At 41.3% G+C, this 21268-nt stretch overlaps 1 protein-coding gene across 9 annotated transcripts in view; it reads left to right on the forward strand.

Annotated features, from left to right (window-relative positions):
- The window catches only part of myo9aa (myosin IXAa), a 135995-nt gene that overhangs the window by 103980 nt on the left and 10747 nt on the right, over positions 1–21268 (forward strand). For 7 of the 9 annotated variants that reach the window (XM_074621676.1, XM_074621682.1, XM_074621705.1 and 4 more), the window contains 16 exons: positions 2813–2953; positions 3532–3571; positions 3676–3798; positions 5852–5932; positions 6136–6246; positions 10976–11098; positions 12217–12366; positions 13432–13760; positions 14148–15860; positions 17129–17228; positions 17466–17675; positions 19235–19332; positions 19977–20104; positions 20205–20428; positions 20624–20740; positions 20933–21121. In XM_074621676.1, coding sequence (XP_074477777.1) covers positions 2813–2953; positions 3532–3571; positions 3676–3798; positions 5852–5932; positions 6136–6246; positions 10976–11098; positions 12217–12366; positions 13432–13760; positions 14148–15860; positions 17129–17228; positions 17466–17675; positions 19235–19332; positions 19977–20104; positions 20205–20428; positions 20624–20740; positions 20933–21121 — 3877 coding nt within the window. The remainder of the gene's footprint in view (positions 1–2812; positions 2954–3531; positions 3572–3675; positions 3799–5851; positions 5933–6135; positions 6247–10975; positions 11099–12216; positions 12367–13431; positions 13761–14147; positions 15861–17128; positions 17229–17465; positions 17676–19234; positions 19333–19976; positions 20105–20204; positions 20429–20623; positions 20741–20932; positions 21122–21268) is intronic. The other 2 variants (XM_074621726.1, XM_074621737.1) reach the window with 1 other exon arrangement.

The raw sequence follows: 21268 nt of genomic DNA on the forward strand, positions 1-21268 counted from the left end.
GTCAACAGTAAAAAGGGGGAACGACCCGCAACAAAGGTCCTCGGTTGGACTCAAACCAGTAACGTTGTGGTTCATATTGTTGCTGTTTTTCCCTCTAGGCCTCCGGGCGTCTCATAAACTTAGTATTTGATCTTACATACATAGTACAGAGAGCACCGGTCGTTGTCAACAAACCCCTTAATACCATTCTTGCAGATGCTCTGTCATACTTAAAATAAAGAAATGCCTTTTAAAGCAAAAAAAGAGTGATGACTGTGCTGTGACCCTGAGCGTTGCTCTCATACCGCCCCACTGAGACCCCGGTCCACCACCTCCTCTAATTAGCTGTGGACCGTGAGATTAGCGACCGGTGGCACTGAGCGGCTCGTACAAGACGGCTTTTGTTACACGGGAGCTCAGTCTGGGGCTGTTAAAATCCCCCCTTAATGTGATTTGCAACCTTCTGCCCTCCCTCTCTGTCAGCACTAAAACCTGCGCAGCTGCTTCCTCCGTGATGTAAAGTCAGAGCTATGCGTTGGAGAGGGGAGTGATAAATATTAAGTCCCTGCAGGGTGCTTGACTGCTGGATGGAGCAGCAGACAGTGCAGTGCTTTATGGGACTCTCAGAGAGACTATGGAGATAAACAGTCACAAGGAGCATATTGTACCATCACCATTTACTGAGATAGACGATCAACTGGGGAGTACATGTAATTCTCTCTCAGCTTCTTTATATGGTAGGCCAGATGCAAACTCAAGATTTGTGCTTATTCTTTAGTACACATTGTGGCATCAAACATTATTTTCTGATTTGGTCATTCACCTGAATAAACACTTAAGCATAGATAGAGTATAAACCCATAAGCCTTGTGGATCTTCTGCCGTAACTTATAATGTTGTAATGTACTGCAGGCTAGTAGTACAAATCATATGTATCTGTACGACTCCTCTGGGACTCTGGAGAAGGACCCCAGACTGTGATGAGGATAGTGGAGCAGTGCACTACATCCTCTGGGTCTCCTCCGTTGCCTCCATAGAGCGAAACACTAATGTGAAAGCCAGTCATACCTCTGTTGTGTATTTTTACACCTGGTTTCTATTTGCATCCATGATGTATTTCAAATTCAACACACGGTATTTTGAGGTTTAACCGAAAAGAAAGTTATAGCAAGATTAAGCAGTTATTATTTATTATTTTGAAACTCAGCTTTATTGTCCGTACGAACGTTATACGCACAAATCTGTGATTCATCGATATTTTCTTACCTCAATTGTTCGTGCTCTGCAATCAAATTTTTACCTCAGACCATGTGTACACACGAATTATGAAGGCCTGGCTGTCTTTAAAATGCGTAGCATATTAAAACCACATTCATTAAAAAAGGCTTTAATAGACAACAATATTTAAAACTGTTCATTCATTAATGCATCAGCCAAATGTATTTGTGTTATTGACGCACTTTCATCCTCACCAATTAATGTCATCATTAAAATATTCAGCTATAAAAACCGAGTGCCCCAGTCGTATCTTCCAATGGAGTATATGAGAATGTCCATATTGAAAATGTAACAGATTTGATTTTCATTGTTTTTATTGACTTAATGATCGGCTACTCCACCGATTTCTAGTGCCATGAAATTGTGCATATGTAGCCAATGTTCAGTCGTGAAATTATGTGCCTTTTTGCTTTAGGGGCTATGGGGGCTACAATGATTCTGATTCACTGATATGTAAATGAGTTAGTAAGAACAAATTAATAAATTAATCCCACAGCTATAATCTCATTCTGAATAGCGATTGTTGGTACCTCAGTTGCCTTTTCTCCTCTCTCGTCCTCTCCTCTGGACCAAAATAGTTCAGACTGGTTAATGGTTTCAACCAGGACCTGACCGCCCGTGTTTTTGTTTGTCTTCTGGGGCAGGTGGTTCGGTTTCACCTTGAGGCCTCTGAGGTTTAAAACCTCTGAGGCTTCAGTAAACTGTGTCAAGTCATGTGTGAGATGAATTCCTCTCTCTCCGAGGGAGAAAAACATGGAAGCTTACTGCCCCTGCTGGTGACATTCCTTCTGGGGAAAAATACCCCCTTTACAGATACAAAATACAATGCACTGTTTGATGCTTTTTTATATTATACACACGTTGTCCCTCAGAGTGCTGAGCTTTTGGTATTAGTTTTTGTCTTTGTTAAGTACTGTCTCATTACTGTGGCTAAATCTCTGTTAACAATGTGTTAGTAAAGAGACACCATGTGTTAACAATAACATGGGGCTCTTGGATATGATTAAAACGTCATTTCTCTGGTGGAACAAATCAAATTGTGGTTGAAAGACCAGGCTGACAATAGAAAAAAGTGAAGATACAGTATTAGAGCTGGAAAAACATCTGTATATTGTAGGATTGTGACCAACACTGATTATGAATCCTGTGTCAGCTCTAAGTGTGACATAAAAACAGTAAAACCAATCACAAGTAGACATATATTGTTGTTTTTCCAAGATGCCCTGGAAGTCTGAACTAATCGGCCGTTGGCTCTGTGTTGACTGTGTGTTAAAGATGTGATTATTTCTGCTATTTAACACATCCTATCAATGTGAAATGTGTATCTTCTACAAGATTGAATGACTGTTGAAATGAATTCAGGAAAACTAACATAAAATGATATCTTAATAATCTATAGATCTATTATTATATTTATCAAGATATATATGTAGTATGGTTTGCTTCAAAAGTGTCTAGTGTAATGTAAATGTTCCTAGACTAAGATAAACATGATGTATGAAGTTTGGATTCTTATATATATTAATCGGTCTGTGTGTGTGTGTTTTGTCCAAAGGAGTTCTCCAGGCCTCGGCTGGAACGGGCGTGTGGGTCGACAGAGCCGCTTGTCCTGCACCGGCGCCACCACAGACGAAGACGGCATCTTTGTCAACTCTGCCAGCAGCAAACTCCTCGAGAGAGCTCACGACATCCTCATGTCAGTAACAAGACGCATCCGCAGTCACCAGAATGCTTTAAACTCCCCTTTAACACGGATTTTGAGATCATATAGCACCTTTTGTCTAAATATTTCATTTTGTTTGTGCTCTCTTCCTGATTGTAAATTGCAAAACTATTTTCATCATCATTTACTTCTAGTGTTATTTATTACGTTGGTCAGCAGTTTGGCCTCGAAGCCGAGATACATCCTTAAAACTGAAAGACTTGAGTTCAAACTTAGTGTCAGCAAACATCTGCCCTGCCTCGTGTCCCTCAGTGATCACTACATTCCTACCAGCTCCGGGGGTGCTGTTCTGCAGCTGACCTCTGACCTCCCTCTGGAGGGGAGCAAGTGAACAGAGAATTTCCACCCCGGGGATGAATAAAGTTCCACTTTACTGACAGGAATATGACCAGCTAGAATTTCTGCAATTAATTAAGTGCTTTGTTGACCTTTTACCTGACAGTAAAAAACACCCTCTCACCTGTTGAGTTAAAGAACAAGAAGAGGGATTTTGTTGCTCGGTGCTCAGAATAGATTTTACTAACTTTTCTGTTTTCGTTTTTCATAAACAGGAGGAACAAAAACTACAAATCTAAGCCAGTGCTTCCAAAGGTACAGTCCAGGATATTTTTAATTTAGCTTAATTAAAAGGCATAGATTTTAATGTATTGTTACATTATCAACATTATCAGCTAACTCTGGCTTCACACCTGCAGCATTTACTGAACGTCAAGTCCCTGAAGTACCTGAGCAACCTCACGCTTCACGACCGCATCACCAAGTCGCTGCTTCACCTCCACAAGAAGAAGAAGCCACCCAGTATCAGCGCACAGTTCCAGGTCAGTCACACACACACACACACACAGTAGCATACTGCAGAGCTCAATGCTCTCACCGTAAAAATAACACGATTAGCCGGAGCTGCATCGAGGAATCTCCCTGCAACTGTGGATATGATAAAAACAAGGAGTGTCCTTTTACAACTGGCTATGGATGGAAACATCCCTCCGTTTCTCTCCCTGGCTGCTCCACGGCCTTCACCTTCCACTGTCTCATCCCTGTGTTTGTCCATAATATGTGTGAAATCTATTACGTAGTTCACACACACACCCAAAAGTCTTAAATGTATGACATCATGTCTGGGAATTTAAGACAAATAAATGTCTCATAAAAAAAGACTTGATTTGGTGAGAAAGTAGAAAAGTTTTCCTTTTCTCTGACGCACTCTTTTGAGATTCATCCCTAATGCTCCCTTAGTAGGAATGAGCTTATTCCTACCATTTAAAGGGATGGTTTGGGTGTTTTGAAGTGGGGTTGTATGAGGTACTTATCCGTAGTCAGTGTATTACCTACAGTAGATGACGGTCGGCACGCCCCTAGCTTGGAGAAGCAGACAGGAGTACCGACACGGGAGCAAAGCAATGTACTGCTGTGGACGGGGACACTGGCAAAACGTATTTTAGCCACCTAAAAGAAAGACTCACCTAAAAAAATCTTTATCAGTTTAAGTGTACACTATAATTTGAATATTTTTGGCAATTTACCTTGTCATGAGACAGCTATACAGTCTATATTTCCAACAGGGAACTGAGGCGATTATCTATGCTCTTGCCAAAGCAACCAGACTCCATTGAAAAAAAACTGTGATTTTATCTTGCATAACACAGCGGTTGCTGGACTGCTGCTGCCTTGATCAGTTAGTTTGTTTTTGTTATTGTGTGACTTTGGTTAGTTCTAATTCACCAAAGTCACACAATAGCACAAACAAACTAACCGATTGAGGCAGCAGCAGTCCAGCAACCGCTGTGTTCTGCGAGGTAAAATTACTGTTTTTTTCAATGGAGTCTGGTGGATAATCTATGCTCTCGCCAAAGCAAACGGCTTCAGTTCCCCATCAAAAAGGGCTGTCTGACAGCAAGGTAAAGTGGTGAAAATATTTTCTAAATATAGCGTACACTTAAACTGATATTGATTATTTTAGGTTAGTCTTTCTTTTAGGTGTCTAAAATACGTTTTGCTGCCGGCCCCGTCAAAGCAGTACATTACTTTGCTCCCGTACAGTAACTCCTATCTGTTTCTCCAAACTGGAGGCGTGCCGACTGTCATCTACTGCAGGTAATACACTGACTATGGATAAGTACCTCATACAACCCCACTTCAAAACACCCAAACTTACCCTTTAAACTGCTGAAAACAAAGAGGAAACCTGTAAATGTAGGTTCTCTGCTCTTTGTTTTAGCATTTGATTACAGCATTTGATTTTCTTTTTAAGGACTTCCCCAAAAGTGACATAAATGAGACTGACACCTACCGTTAACATTCAGAATAATTTGGTTTTCTTTAGGGCAAAACTGTCTCTCATACGCAGCTGCTAACCCAAACCAGCTCAGAATCAAACTTATTATTCTCTTGCTGACGTCTTTGAGCGTGAACTCTGTGCTCCGGCTGTTGGAGGTAGAGATGAGTGCTGAGGTCTCTCTGGCAGGCAGCCCTGGCCCCAGTGTGTGGATGACTTCACTTCCCACATCCTGTGCTGCGCTGATTGCTTTAATCTCCCATGGAGGAGGAGGAGGAGACTGAATTCCTCCTGCCACTGAATTATCACACACACATGCTGCTGACACACATGTGCATTTGTTTACACACACTCAAGAATTGCACATGGAAATATACCACACGTGTTTTCTTTTTTTCTACAGAACCACATGCTTACGTGGACATATTGCTTGTATTTATGATCCCAGGCAGCAAAAAGTTTGAGCTACAGAGCCACCTGACTTCTGCCTGTCAAACAACATACAGCACATACAGCAGTGTGCCTCCACATGTGCCTTTATATTCTGTACTTTGTGTTCAATCTGACCTTGTGTGTTTGTGTGTCTCTTTTTGCAGGCCTCCCTCACTAAGCTGATGGAGACTCTGGGTCAGTCTGAGCCTTATTTTGTCAAGTGCATCCGTTCCAATGCTGAGAAGGTACAGTGTGCTCTCTCCAGACTGCAGCCACGTTCACTGTTTGGGTTTAGTTTTCAAAGCATTTTTCATTTCCTTTTGAAGTTTGAGCGTTTCTAAAGCTGTTTATCATTTCCCTCTCTTCTCCTCTGTAACCTCTGTCGCTTTTCCTTTTCTGTCACTTTCTCCTCTCCTCTCATCGATTATCTTTTTTTCCTCTTTCTCAGCTGCCCTTAAGGTTTAATGATAACCTGGTGCTGAGGCAGCTGCGTTACACAGGTATGCTGGAGACCGTGCGCATCCGACAGTCAGGCTACAACTTCAAGTACAGCTTCAAGGTAACACACACACATTTACACCCTGTACACATCTAATCATTTAATCATTATTAGTCCAGATTTTCTTAACTGTCACTTACATGACTTTATATTTAATGCAGTAAATTAGAAAGAGATAAATAAATACAGTACACATGTGAAGTTTATTTCACAAGAATTTGGGCGTGTTTGTCACTTAGTAAGTAGTCAGTGGTAGAATGAAAGCAAATTCACTCAAGCACTTTTGTACAATACATTTTACACTTTTGAGATACATTACTTGCACATTACTTGAGCACTTCCATTTTATGCTACTGTATACTTTTATTCTACTAGATTTAAAAAGGAAATAATGCACTTTTTACTCCAGTACATTTATTTGAAAGTTATAATTACTGGATACATTTGCAGATTAAGAAATTACACACAGAACATGTCATCTATTTATAGAAATGATGCATTGTTAAAGATTAACTTCCCAACAGTATCTGAATAATTGAAATGACCTCTTGCTTTTGACCAGCTACAACATTAGAACACTAGTTACATTTTAATGCATTAGTGATAAAGTAAATAAATACAATAAATAGCACTTACTGCATTATAAATACTTTAACTTTTGATACTTTAAGTACTTGCTGTACTTACTTACTTTGCTGACAATACTTCCGTACTTTACTTAATTACTTTCTAATGGAGGATTTTTAAAATGCGGTATTACTACTTTCAGATGAAGGTGGCTTGTGTAGGATTTTGTAGTGGTGAGGTTGAAAAATGGAACCAAATGAAACTTCTTCTGTGTGCCAAGTGTGTAGGAGAACTACGGTGGCCGACACAAATACGTGAAAACGCGATGTCTCTCTCTAGAGCTAGTGTTTGCTTTATCCGTTCTGGGCTACTGTAGAAACGTGGCGGACTCTGTGAAGATGTTACACACTGCTCCTTTAAGTATTTGAATACTTCATCCACTACTGATAGTATTGATACATAATAAGAGAAAGTATTGATACATAATAAGTAAATTATAATACATACTGAATTACATACAGTAAAATGGTGAAAAGAAAGAAATGTGCAAAATCACAGCAGCCGATGGAAAGATATCTGGACTTTATTTGGTCAAACTCCAAAATAATACTGGATTCTCCACATCCCATAATTAAACTAATACTGTAGCATCTTCTCATCAGACCCTCCATGTCTGCTAAATGCCCACATTTTACATTCAACTCCTCAATTTGCAACGCAGATTTTTGTTTAAAATAGTCTTCCAGAGCCACAGAAGACATCATATGACAGTTTTCACAGGCTGAGTAATACTAAACATGACTAGTGAACTGACCTTTATGTGTAAAATCCCCTATAAATCATGTTAGAATTTCTAGACAAAGAATAGTGGATGAAGTTGGTCTGTTATAACTCTCAGGATAATATGAGTATCATGTTCATCATGAAGCAAACTCTCGATAAGCCAAATGGTAAAAGGAGTTCAGCAGCAGATCACATTAACATGTTCCCTCTGAGCCAGAACACTGATGCTCCATCAATCTCAACGCTCACGACCCAAAACTTAAACGACATGACGGTTTTCACGAGTCGAGGTGCCAGCGATGAATTCATCTCCAGGAAACATGTCGCTGGTGTTTGAGCCGCGGTTCATTGTGTGTTGTGTCAAGAGGGAATTATGGGGGGCGTGAGGTGGCAGCCATCTTAACCACACTGGCTCTCGTAAGAATGATGTCAGCCTTGTGAGAAACACTGTATGACTAATACAGCAGATCAGGTTTTAAAGCTGATTGGAAGTGAGACTTTGGACAGAAAACGTTTGGGAGCGGCTCACTCCCACTCCCAGTTCTCTCTTCCATTAGTTTCCATTCTGTGGTCTTGAATGTTCATCTGTGCCAGTCATCACGTCACGCCAAGGTTTTAGGCAAAGATTAAGTCACTGTGGTAGTTTATTAAGGAGTTACTTCACCAAATCACATAAAATAAAATGGGCTTAAAATCTACTGTAGCCGTGCAGATAGTTAGGGTTTTATTAGCTGTTTCTCTGAGACTCCTGCTGCCTCACAAATACAATCAAGAATAATAGAATTACATTTATGGCCCTCAAAGCATCAAAATGAGTCATTTCAGTCATTTTAACAGCACTGACTCTGTCCAGAAACTGACCCAGTTACTCAGGGTATTACACAGACCCCACTGTGGACAGTTTCACTGTTTTTCAACTTGTCTAGAAAATATCAGTGGAGGAAAGTAACTAAGTATATTCATTAAGTACTGCACTTATGCATAATGTTTAGGTACTTGTACTTTACTTAACCCTAAGAGACCCACATAGACCTGTTTTTATCTTTTTTTTAGGGGGTGACGGGGTCTTTAGGGGGAAATAGCAGTAACATCACGGCCCCCAGATATGATTTCATTATTTACAGTTTTTTTTAATTTTCTACAGATATTGCGAAAATATCGTTATCATGAATTCTCTTGGCCACAATAATCTGTTAGCGAAAATCTGATATCGTTTCAGCCCTACTTTGATAACGCATTTTATTCAATGGCATCTTTCATGGCACTCGAGGTCTCCTTACATCACATCAAATCTGTAATGAAACATAAAATAAACAGCAAGCGCCAGTAATAAAACATAAATCAAATTAACATATATAATACACATATAATAGGCAGTAGAGAAAATCAACAGTGAGTTGAAAGCACTCAAAATAAGATGGAGATTGTTGAAGTTGAAGTGAATGTGCTGTTGTGTGGGGGGGGAATACTTTGAATACTTAAAAGTCAATTTAGGTGATTTACTTTTGTACTTTTACTAAAGTAAGATTTTGAATGCAGAACTTTTACTTGTATTTTTACATTGTTGTACTAGTGCTTCTTCCACCACTACTGAAAAATAGATCCCATTAAAAACACTCTACGTAACAATTTACATGTATTAATTGCTTGTATTGCCAATGTGTGAACAGAATGTAATGTAACTTAAAAGACGAGACCATTCCCGACTTGGTTGCTTATAACAGCCTGTGGACTGATTTCTATGTAAAGTACTCAGGACGATTTTGCTTCGTAACATTAACTGAGGAAGTAATTTGCAAAAGGCGAGCTAGTTAGTATCATGGAGATTGGACATTACAGATAGTAACGGTGATATATGATTGTAATGTCACGTCACTGTTTTGGCCACTGCAGTTCACCTAACAGCCACCGCTGACATTAATCACAAGGATTTTCTGAAAGTTACATATAGTACCTTTAACACTAAAACTAAGAACTGATATTAAAATGACACTATATATATATATTTAGTTATTTTTGTGGACTGACCTTAAATTCTACAGTGCCAAACTCATAAAACTGTAACTATTTCGATGAGCTCACTCAGATGATTTCAGCATCAGACATCTTCATCATTCCCCCCAAACATATTTAGTGCTGCGGTCAGCACTAATGAGAAATATCTTGGGCATGGTATCACTGTGGACGACTGGACTCCTCAGAACAGAGCCTCTCCATTGTCTTCAGGTCTCTGAAGCACTCCCCATGCTTGTAATTGTATAAACACAGCATCTGTTTCCCTATCCACCCCGCTGCAGCAACAGAGTCTATTGAATTCAGACAATGGGCCTCAGTTTGAAGAGTGGGAGTTCAGCATATTTATGCCATGATGTTTGATCCCCTGCAAATATAGACTTTTACCTGAAACCACATGGACCTTCACAGATTTTTTGGGTTTCTTTTGCTCAAGAGATGCTGCTCGTCAAGACTTATATTTCTCTAATTCAGGGCCACAGTGTTGTACGTCCCCAACCGATTAATCCGGTAATGAAATCAGTGTTAGAAAAACAGAACAAATACATATTGCTGGACAAATTGTGTGCACATGACACCAACTTAAAGGAACACCGTGTAACATTTTGGGGGATCTACTGTGTCTACAGTAGCAAAGGACGGACAAACCTAACAATGGCTTTAGACAGAGCCTTTAATGTTTTTACGTTATCCTGAAGGCCGCAGTAGTTCTCTTGTGAAACTGCAGTAACGTGAGCAGCAGAGTGCAAAATCGTGGTACCGTCAACCGCCGTCTGACTTCTGTTGCTCCTAAAGTAGTGTTATTATGGTAAGGATGGCCTCTGAGCGAGGTGAACGGCGTTACCACGGTTTTGCACTCGGCGGCTCACGTAACCGCAGTCTTGGGAAGGGAGGAGTGAGCGGCGGGGTACTCAGTTGGTTGCAATCTGCAACCACACCACTAGATGTCGCCAAATCCTACACACTGTACCTTTAATACCCAGAACAGACACATATGGGATAATATAAAGGGAGTCGGTAATTATTGCAAAATAATAAAACCCCAAACAAGGTGAACAGTTCATGGAGGGGTCTTTTGCAATAATGACCCACTCGCTGTACATTTTACCGCTTATTACACAGCTACTTATTGCACAGCTACTTATTAAAGAAATCAATAATTTGACACAAAATATTGATTTAAAAATGTTTTTTGTTTTTTTTATTTAAAAAGGATTTTATTGCTACTGCTAAAAAAATAGTCCTCTTGTTGTGTACAGAAATCAGAACCGCATCCATAGCAGCGGTCTGCCATAAAGAAATAACAGACCAGTAGAATGCCGTAATGGGACAAATCAAAATTGAGTATTCAGTAAAGCTGTGTAATGATGTAGGATAATAAACATGCAATATTTCTCGTTAACACCTTTCCTTGTTCTCTTGATAGGATTTTGTCCATCACTTCAGTGTGCTGCTCCAAGAAGGCACCAGGGCCACCAGAGAGGGCATCCAGCAGAGTCTGGACCAGCTAGACATGGAACCAGACGGGTACCAAGTGGGAAAGACAATGGTATTTACCCCTCCCCTCTCCTTTCTCCTTTCCGCTTCAGCTGATTATAAAACAGTAAAAAAAGCATGATGCGACATCTGCTTTGAAGATGGCACATTATCGCTGTCTGTTAAACATCCTCTTCTGTGTTTCTCATTACAAATGAATGTTGCACAGTTGAGCTTCAGTCAGCTCTCAGAAGTTTAGATATAATTGATGGTCCCAAAGTTTCCATCAATACCAAAACCACCAAGCAAAGTGACAGTTAATTCTGCATAAACTGATATAATATCTGATTAATATGTAATGTGATCTAGAGGTGCAGACATAAAAAATAAAAACTGGTGTCTAGTTTTGAATATTTCACACAGTCAAAGTTTGAGCTTCAGGTAACTTTTGGAACCGACTGAACAACAATACAAGGTATACTGTATATGGGAAAAATGTTTTTACTAGTTCTACTTCAGCAGGAACTTAAGAAGAATATCAGGGTTCAATAAGTTACTTAATACTTACTTTAATAAGTCACAATGTATAATCCAGATGTAAAATGAAAATGTAGAGCAAAACAGTGGTTTAGTGGTTTTCTTCTGTTAGGTCTTTGTTTGGTGACATTGGCGAAAAGAAATATGTTTTGGTTCATTATACTGTGTGTTATTATGTGTTTCATGTTATGTTATAATGTATGTTGAGGCAGTGAGGAATCTGGAAAATGCCCGTCCAAGAACCAAAACTGATTCACTCAAAATAATGTGGGGGTTTTAAATTACTCAGACTCAGTTAGTTTATTAAACCGTCGAATTACAGAAACTATAAATAGAGTCCTAGACAAAGGGAAAGGATCGTGTTGAGGATAACCTCATATTAGCTGAAAGCATCCTCCCTCTGGAGAAAAGGATGTAATGAAGACAGTGGCCCATATTTGGTGAAGGGTAAGAATGAGGCATGATGGGATACTGTCTATATAATTAGAGGATCATACCTGACATACTTGTGACCATGTGTCCAGCCAGAGATCTCTGTGGTTTGTGTGTGTGAGTGAGTGGAGCTTTTTGAAAGAGTGTGTGTGTATATTTCTTTGTGCGCGGCCAGACAACCCCGTCCTTCATTACTGACCCCATCGTGGTCCCTCCCCTCAGGTGTTCCTGCGAGAGGCTGAGCGCCAGCGGCTACAGGCAGTCCTCCACACTGAGGTTCTCAGACGCATCGTCACACTGCAGCGGCGATTCAGAGCCCGGCTGGAGAGGAAGCAGTTTGTCAGAATGAGAGAAGCGGCGATCTGCATCCAGGTACAGTACAGTGCTTTACAGTCTCTTCCTTCTGTTTGATTTAAATCTCTTTATTGTTTTGGAATGTGCTCCTGAGAGTTGTGGCTTCTCTTTGTATTATTGCTTATTGACTTTCAGTGGAATTGTAATTCATAATATGATCACATCATGTTATAAATTAAAATAAATGAATCCAAGCTAATTAGTTAGTAATTAATTAGTTCAGTTAAGTTTAGTTCGTCTAACTCAAATACACGTATCAAAAATGATAAAAACAATAATAACTCATTACTTTTGAAATAGTGACAAACCAAAGCAAGTTTATGCTGAAGGTGTACCTTACTCTTTTTACATTTATTATTTTGTACACTTCTCATTAAATTTATACACTGAAAATAAAATACCCCAAAAGTCCCCATCAAAAATTCATATACACACTAGTGTTCATGCCTCCGTTTTATATTTGTTAATCATCATTTTTTAATATTTTTTTTATCTATTAAGTGTTTTACACATTTTTATTTCGTTTTCAAAATACTACAAAATAAATTAGTTTTTCAAGTTTTGATTTATTGAGGTGAAAAGGTGATACGTAACTATGAAACACAGTTCATTGCATCAGTCATAATATTACATATGATTTTGCTTAAATTTGCAATATATTGTGATATTAATCAATATCAGAAAGATATTGGTGATAGTAACATGGTATAGATTTCACACGTATTGCCCAGTCCCAGCTCAGCTGCTGCATTAAATTAGACATGAAAGGAGCGAAAGGTATCCCTTGATATCAAGGATGTTTTATTTTAGTTCCTAAACTGGAAATTATTTTAAGTTTAATGTGAAAGTCCAACTCAATTACAGTTCAAATCAACTTGTCACTCACAGACATGTCCACTCTAGTTAGGATTCAATTTGTTTTTAGGTCCCATATGAGAATTTTGAGATGACATTTTGAGTAAAGACACTTCTACTTCTAATGGAGTGGTTATACTCGGTGAACATGGATATATGGTGACTAAAAGGAAAAAAAACATCACAGTATCATGAAAATAATATATCATTATCATCATCTCTTCACAGAAATGGTGGCGTTTGTACCGGTCCATAGACGAGGAGGAAGAGGAGGAGGAGGAGGTGGAGTATTACGACCCTAACGTCCAGGAGGGGGCAGCGTTGTGTCTGCAGACAAACTGGCGAGGTTACAGGGAGCGCCAGAGGTTCAGGCTGTGGAGGGAGGCTGCTCTGGTGCTACAGAGGGCCTGGAGGTTGTGGCTCTACCGGCGCTGCACGGCAGCTCTGGTTCTTCAGACGGCCTGGCGCTGTCATCAAGCCAGAGACGCCTACTTGCGGCTTTATGGCGCTGTGGCACACCTACAGGCAATCAGCAGAGGCTTCCTCGCCAGGCAGAGGTAAGCCATACTGTAAAACACCTCGTCCTGAGCACAAGCACCAGCTCTGTTTGGTACAGATGCGTTTAGTTTAGCAAAAGCAAACATTTTAACATTTTTATAAAGGCTCAGTACTCTGGAAATAGCTTCTAAGGGTAAGTGAAGCTGGTGGAAAGCCAGATTAATCTTTGCACACAGCTCAGTGTACTTGGTCATTGTTCAGTGTACTTATTGGTAAGAGCATACCATTACGCAAGCAATCCAAACCAAAGCAGCTCTACAATCAGCTGAGCTGCTGAGAGCGAGACTTGTTAACTTTGGCGAATACTGGAGGTAGTTTATTTGTGTCTTGATAATAGGAGAAGGAAGTAGTTTGACATCAGCTAACCATGCCTTCTTAATTGACAGCTTCAAACAGCTGAGAGATCAGAGACTGAGGGAGAAGAAGGAGCAGCAGGAGAAGCTGCTTCAGCTACAGAATGGCCAGGGGAGTCTCTCACCTGAAGACGAGGACGAGCCGTCTGAGAGCATCATGGGGTTGGACCTCAGCACGTGGGAGGATCGCTCCTACGAGCAGCGAGAAAGGAGCCTCCAAAGCCTCAGCAGCAACGAGGGCGCCGTTAAAGAGGAAGGAGAACATGCCAGGACAAGAGGAAGTCCCTCTAAAGCGCAAACTGAAGCAGTGGACTCGTTCCAGACATCCACTGTGGTGGTGCGAGAGAGGTCCAGAACTGTAGACGAGCCCAGCCAGAAAACCACTCGGGCCAAGAGGGAGAGCCGGCGGATGAGAGAGCTGGAGCAGGCCAAGTTCAGCCTGGACCTCCTCAAGGTGCGGGCAAACAGCGGTGGAGCCTCGTCCCCGTCTGAGGACCGGCGCTGGTCTCTGGAGCTGGTGACCCCCGCGACCCCGCCTCTTCGTTCACCCCAGGGCACGCCCGACAGCCAGAGCTCCAAAGGCAGCTTTGAGCTTCTCCATATGGATGACGAGCCGCCCAAAGCTGTAGAAGAGGTGACAGATAGTGAGGACCTCTGCTCCCCAGTACCTCCAGTACCTGAGCCTAATGTGGTTGTTTCAATAAGCCCGAAGCCAGTTGAACCACATAGGACAGGGGTTTCTGATGCTGTTGCCCATCCAGGCAGCCCGGGCCGGACCAAAATGCACCCAGCAGCCCCCTCTGCCCCCGCACATCCGCCCAAAATCGAGAACTACCTCCCTACCTTTTACGTCCCTGCTAGTGAGGGTAGCACAGTCGCCTCCCGTCGTCCTGCCGAAGAGCCCAAACAAAACACAGAGGCAGCCGTCTCTAAGACCACCGTCACCAAGCCTCTCAAAGAAAGGCGCGAGTCAGCGCGGCGACCTGTGGTGGTGGTCATCAGCATGCAGAAAGAAACGCCACTACGCCAAGAGCTGAGTGATATCCTCCGTCCCCCTGTAGAGGTTCGAGATTCTGCAGCCCATACGAGGGAGAAACCAGCCCCAGCTCCCGTCCCGGTTCCTACCTCTGTCCCTCAGGCCGACCAGGCGGTCATAGAGAAGCTGGTGCGGCTGAACGAGGAGAAAGAGGTGAGGCAGCGTAATCAGCGGCAGCAGAACGAAAAGGAGATGATGGAGCAGATCAGACAGCAGAAAGAAGTGCTGGAGCGGCAGCGGCTGTTCTTCGCTCAGTACGAGAGAGACATGTTTGAGAAGCAAAGAGGAGAAGCTCTGCACAAGATACAGCAGAGTCGACAGGGTGGACAAGATGTTGGTGGAGCTGCGACCTCCGTAAAGCCTATTCGACCCAGCTCTCTACTGATTGAGAGAACAGCAGGGGTAGCTCCTCACGGCAGAACACGGTCAGACTCCACTGACCCATCAGTGCACTCTCCCTCGGGTGTAGAGAGCGCCCCTCACCCCCAGCTGCCTCCTCCACCTGCATCTGTTCCCAGACAGAGACGCAAAGAGAACCGGCCCGCTGCCGAGGGCTGGGCCCCCAAACTCACTCTGGAGTCCAAAGATGGAGGAGGAACCAGAGCGAGAGCAGCAACCAAAAAGCCACCAAGTCATCAAGGCACCACAGTCAGTATGACGGACAAGCCAAGCATCTTCTTCTCTCCAAAGGACAAAGTCACATTTACAAAGTGAGTCATGAAGTTCACATTTTGTTTATGTTTTTGTTGTCATGTAGTTTTTTTCAATGACAATCAGGTTTATTGGCATGTAGGTTTTTACATACATACAAGGAATTTGTCTTGATATTTTGGTGCACAACAATAAACATAGTAAGATAAAATAAAAAATATAAAAAACTGCAGAAGTCAAGAATCATAAATGAAATAGAAATTTACAATGCAACATATAAAAAATATATTAGAGCTTTTTTTTGACATAATACAAATCCTTGTAGGAATAATATCAATCATAGACTGTTTATAAGAAGTGGATGTAGTCACCGTGACGTCACCCATTGGTTTGTGATCGCTTTGAAGCCTCGAGTTCGGCATTTTGGCCGTCACCATCTCGTTTTTTTTGCAACCAGAAGTGACACGAGACGGTGAAACTAAGTACAATCAAACGTTGATTAAAACATTTTCAGGCGACCAAAATGTTACAGTTAACTTTGATGAACTGAAAACACACTGTGAAAGGGTTAAAGTTGTAAGATGAAAACACAGACAACTCCCAGACCAGACAACGCCGTGGTATCAACCTGTCAATCACAAGCTAGCCAAGCTCTAAAGTATCCCCTGCTTTATGGCCTATTTATCTATATGACAAAGAGCAGAGAACCTACATTAACAGTAACAGGTTTCCTCTTTGTTTCAGCAGTTTAAAGGGATAGTTCGGCTGTTTTGAAGTGGGGTTGTATGAGGTACTTATCCATAGTCAGTGTATTACCTGCAGTAGATGACGGTCAGCACGCCTCCAGTTTGGAGAAACAGACAGGAGTTACTGTACGGGAGCAAAGTAATGTCCTGCTGTGGACGGGGCCGGCAGTAAAACGTATTTTAGTCCCTTAAAAGAAAGACTCACCTATAAAAATCCACGTCAGTTTAAGTGTACGCTATATTTAGAATAGCTTTACCTTGCTGTCAGACAGCTTTCTGACGGAGAACTGAAGCCATTGTAATCATCTAGGCTGTGGTCAAAGCCACCAGACTTGAAAAAAAACCCTGCAATTTTACCTTGTAAAACACAGGAGTTGCTGGTCTACCGCTGCCTCGATCGGTTAGTTTGTTTGTAATCTTGTGTGACTTTGGTGAATCCGAACTAATCAATACACTGACTATGGATAAGTACCTCATACAACCCCACTTTAAAACACCCAAACTATCCCTTTAATGAATTTAATTAATTCCTTTCCATTAAAAACGTTTAATATGTATGTTTTCTTCTTTTTGTCCACCAGGTTTGACGGTGATGCTGTCCCTAAAGAAACACCTGCAGCCGTTCCCAGAGAAGCATCGTCACCCGTCCCCAAGCCATCTAAAGGAGCAAAAACGCGGGATGTAAGCCACCTCTCCTTCTTCCATTGTCGAAGATAGACATGTAGCATGTGTTTGCAAGTTTGCAGGAGTGCCTTTTTGTGTTTTTGTGAATGAATTAATGAATCTTGGCAGCTCCCAATCTTACACTAAAAACGACACAGCTGAACTACATGAAGATCAAAATGCACTGAAGCTCTTCTGCAGGTTATTAAAGGCTAATTTATAAACATGCTGTTATCACTTCTGATGAAACTCCAGGTGGGCAGAGCGGGCCAAAAAAAGAAAGCCAGAATGGCACGGACCCGCTCCGACTTCCTCACCCGCGCCCCCATCCTCTCAGTTGGGGGCGATTCAGACGAGGATGACTATGAAGGCGACAGCAGCCCCCGTCATCACAGTCTACCCTTCTCCAAACTGAGCCCCGCGGAGGAGGGCTTAAGAAAGTCCTGTTTCAGTGACTCCGATATGGTAACAGGCGCCATCCAAGCCAACAGTATACGTTCTTAAAGCGTGGCTCTTCTTTGACATTTCTAACCCCCTCAGTAGAGAGAGCATAGATCACTGACTCCAACTGAGCTTCAACAAACTTTCTAAAACTGTTCACTAACTCTCCGATAGAGTGGAAGGCATTTCACATGGTTTCCCTAAACCTTTAACATAGTGGCTTCTCTAACATGATTTGGCTTCTCTTTCTCTTTCAGCTCTAACCCTGACTTCTCCCAATGATTTATTCTTCCTGGTTAATTAACAATGTTTGCATGTAACTTAGTTGTATTTCCTCTCTTAGCACTAGTCACGAGTCAGACCTTGGGAATCCTTGGAAAAGGTCATCGTTCACTTTCTTCATCACTTAACAAAATCCTCCTGTCTTTTAACTGCTCTTTTCCTGGGAAAACTGATTTGTTCCTTGTGTTATGATAACAGTTTGCTTTTAAGAATAATTGTTTCAAAGGTATTATTTGTTGTGTTATTGCTTTGTAGTATCATGATTACTATAAATAGGGATGCACCGATCCGACTTTTTCAACCCCAATACCAATAGTGATACCAGGGCTTTGGGTATCGGCCGATACGGAGTACCCATCCGATATCAATAAGCTGTATGCCTCACTGTGTGGAAGTGACTGGATCATTCTTTTATGTGTAAGACAACATCAGGCTTGACTTAAGCATTGATTTCTTGACTTTGTAAAATAAAATGTAACAATAAGTACATAAATATAAATGTATTGAATCCTTTATTATTCAAATTATAAATCGTACACCAGCGACTTGGTAAAAACAATCTTCAAAATTCAAAGGAATTACGATCCCTTTTTAAACCTTTTTAATGCAGCAACAAATTGGTCAAAACTTAAACAGGCAGTAAAATTCCAGTCTATATTATATAGTATAAAAACATAGAATTGGATTGAATAGATCGGCCCCATTGTCACCGATACTCGATCCAACTATTTGAGTCAGTATCGGCCCGATATCCGATCCGGTATCGGTGCATCCATAACTATAAACAACATTTACATTTTTACTAATGTCTCGAAGCAGTGGTGGAAAGTAATTAAGTACATTTACTCATGTACTTTTCTGGACAATATTTGTCATTGTTTTGTGTTGTTAATTGATTTCTAATAATAAATATATACATACATTTGCATAAAGCAATCATATTTGCCGACTCCCATGTTGATAAGAGTATTAAATACTTGACGAATCAATTAAATCAATTGACAGCCCTCAATATTATATATATTATTTTGAAATTGGCCATTCTGTATAATGAGTACTTTTTTTTAATGCAGGACTTTTACCTGTAATAGTGTATTTTTACACTTTGGTATTACTACTTTTACTTAAGTAAATGATCTGAATACTTCCATCACTGCTTAGAAGAAGTTAGAGATCTGGTAACTGTAGTTGGTGAAGCTGCAGGAATGTGATGCTGCCATCTACTGGCTTCAACTTGTCCTCAGATTATAATTTTCTTAGGTTTTGTTTTTAACTTGTTATCCATCCTGATGTTGTTCCAGCCTAGAGGCTCTGAGGAGCAAAATAAGTTGCAGAAAGCCATGTCGTCAGGAGATTTGGTCAAAGTGGACTCCATGCGCAAGAACTCGCAAGATGGAAGGTTTGTTCCTCATCCTGAGTTTTACCTAAAGGTTTTGTCTGTATGTCTTGGCCTCAAAGGGTAACTTTGGTATTTTCCAACCTGGTCTAAGTGACTAATGGATGAATGAAATCATCTAAATATCCAGCCATGACATTGAAAATATTTTACTAAGCTACGCTTTCTGGACTCCAACACAACAAACTCTGCCCGGCTGCCTCTCACGTTTCCACCAAGGATGTTTTCCACTATTCCACCGTTGTCTTCTGGCGACACGTCACCTCGGCAGATTTCAGAACGAGAACTCTCCTTGAGCGAGACTCTTTCCATAATGTCAGACACTTATAATAACAATCAGAGTCTGTTATGGCAAAACCAAGTACTTTTAGTGGACGTAAATGGCGGGGCCAGCTTACCCCGGTAGCACCATATTGCAGCCTGTCTGCAGCGCTCTCCCTCAATACTGGACTTATTTCAGAAATTGTTGTCCCTATTAATCAGGTAGACACTAAAACATGGGGAAATAGGGTCCAGGTTGAAAAATACCGAATTTACCTTTTAATATACATTTTCATGGATGGTTTTGTCACTTATAAGCTAAAGATATCTACAATTTTCCATCAGTCATCAAAGAATGTTTAACACTTTGTTTTAATTTTGAACAGGGTTCGTAAGATGCGTTTCTGGGGCAAGACAAAGTACGGGGATAAGAAGTCATCCAGAGAGAAGCTGATCTGTGGGGCTGATTCCATGGACGGAGACTACGGAGACACTGGGCCATTGCTGGGAGACGGTGCGTTATCCAAAAGTGATTACATGGGACTCTTTTAAAAAAAATTTGAATGCACCTGAAGTTCATTTGACCCACAAATCCTTCCTTCTCTTGCACACAGCTGGTCAGGAAAACATGTCGCCACCCACCAGTCCTGACCTGATGTTGGATCAAGGGGTCAGAGACCTGAAGGAGAACAAGGCGCCGTCTCCCAAGGTGAGGCGACGGCGCAGCGTTAAGATCAGCAACGTGGCTATGGACCAGGCTCAGTGGCAGAACGACGCGCTGCAGATCATCACCTGCACCAACGACTACAGGAGCATGAACGACTTCCTCATGAAGAAGGTATAAACAAACAGCTTTCGATACATGTTGGTAAAGATGATTATATGGCCTGTACGTGTACGTCAACATCTAAAAGTCCTCACAAGGAGAGTAACTCCACATGAACCCAATGCAATGTGTTTTCATTATTTATGTATTTTTAGAGCTACAGGGAGTCCATATTCATGCCAAGATGTTTGTGGTGTCATATTTTAGATCAACGACTTAGACACGGAGGACAGTAAGAAGGACACCATGGTGGACGTCGTGTTTAAAAAGGCTCTGAAGGAATTCCGTCTGAATATCTTCAACTCTTACTCCACAGCGCTCGCGGTAAGTGTTGTCAACACTGTTTAAATGATCATTTGAAATTGATTTTGAAAATGTTATACTCCTCAAACAAAGTGATTAGAAGTGCGCAGTGCTTTTTACATGATAAATAATAAATAAATAGATCTTTTATACTGGAACATCAAATAGATAACCTCTGTGCTCTTCCTGTGACCCCGTCGTCTTCCTCCCCAGATGGACGATGGGAAGAGTATCCGCTACAAAGACCTCTACGCTCTGTTTGAGCACATCCTGGAGAAGACCATGCGACAGGAGCAGAGGGACTGGAGAGAATCTCCCGTCACAGTGTGGGTCAACACCTTTAAGGTTTTCCTGGATGAGTTCATGACCGAGTACAAACCTCAGGACAGCACACTCAGCAGGGTAAAGACACGCAACGGCCTCCTAGAAAAAATGATTTTGGATGATGTCTAAACTGTTAAAGACATTTTATGATCCGTTGAATGTATTCTGTTGGGCTAACGTTAAAGGGATAGTTCGGATTTTTTTGAAGTGGGGTTGTATGAGGTA

The sequence above is a fragment of the Sebastes fasciatus genome, chromosome 2 (genome assembly GCF_043250625.1).
Source record: "Sebastes fasciatus isolate fSebFas1 chromosome 2, fSebFas1.pri, whole genome shotgun sequence".
In the NCBI taxonomy this organism is placed as follows: domain Eukaryota; kingdom Metazoa; phylum Chordata; class Actinopteri; order Perciformes; family Sebastidae; genus Sebastes; species Sebastes fasciatus.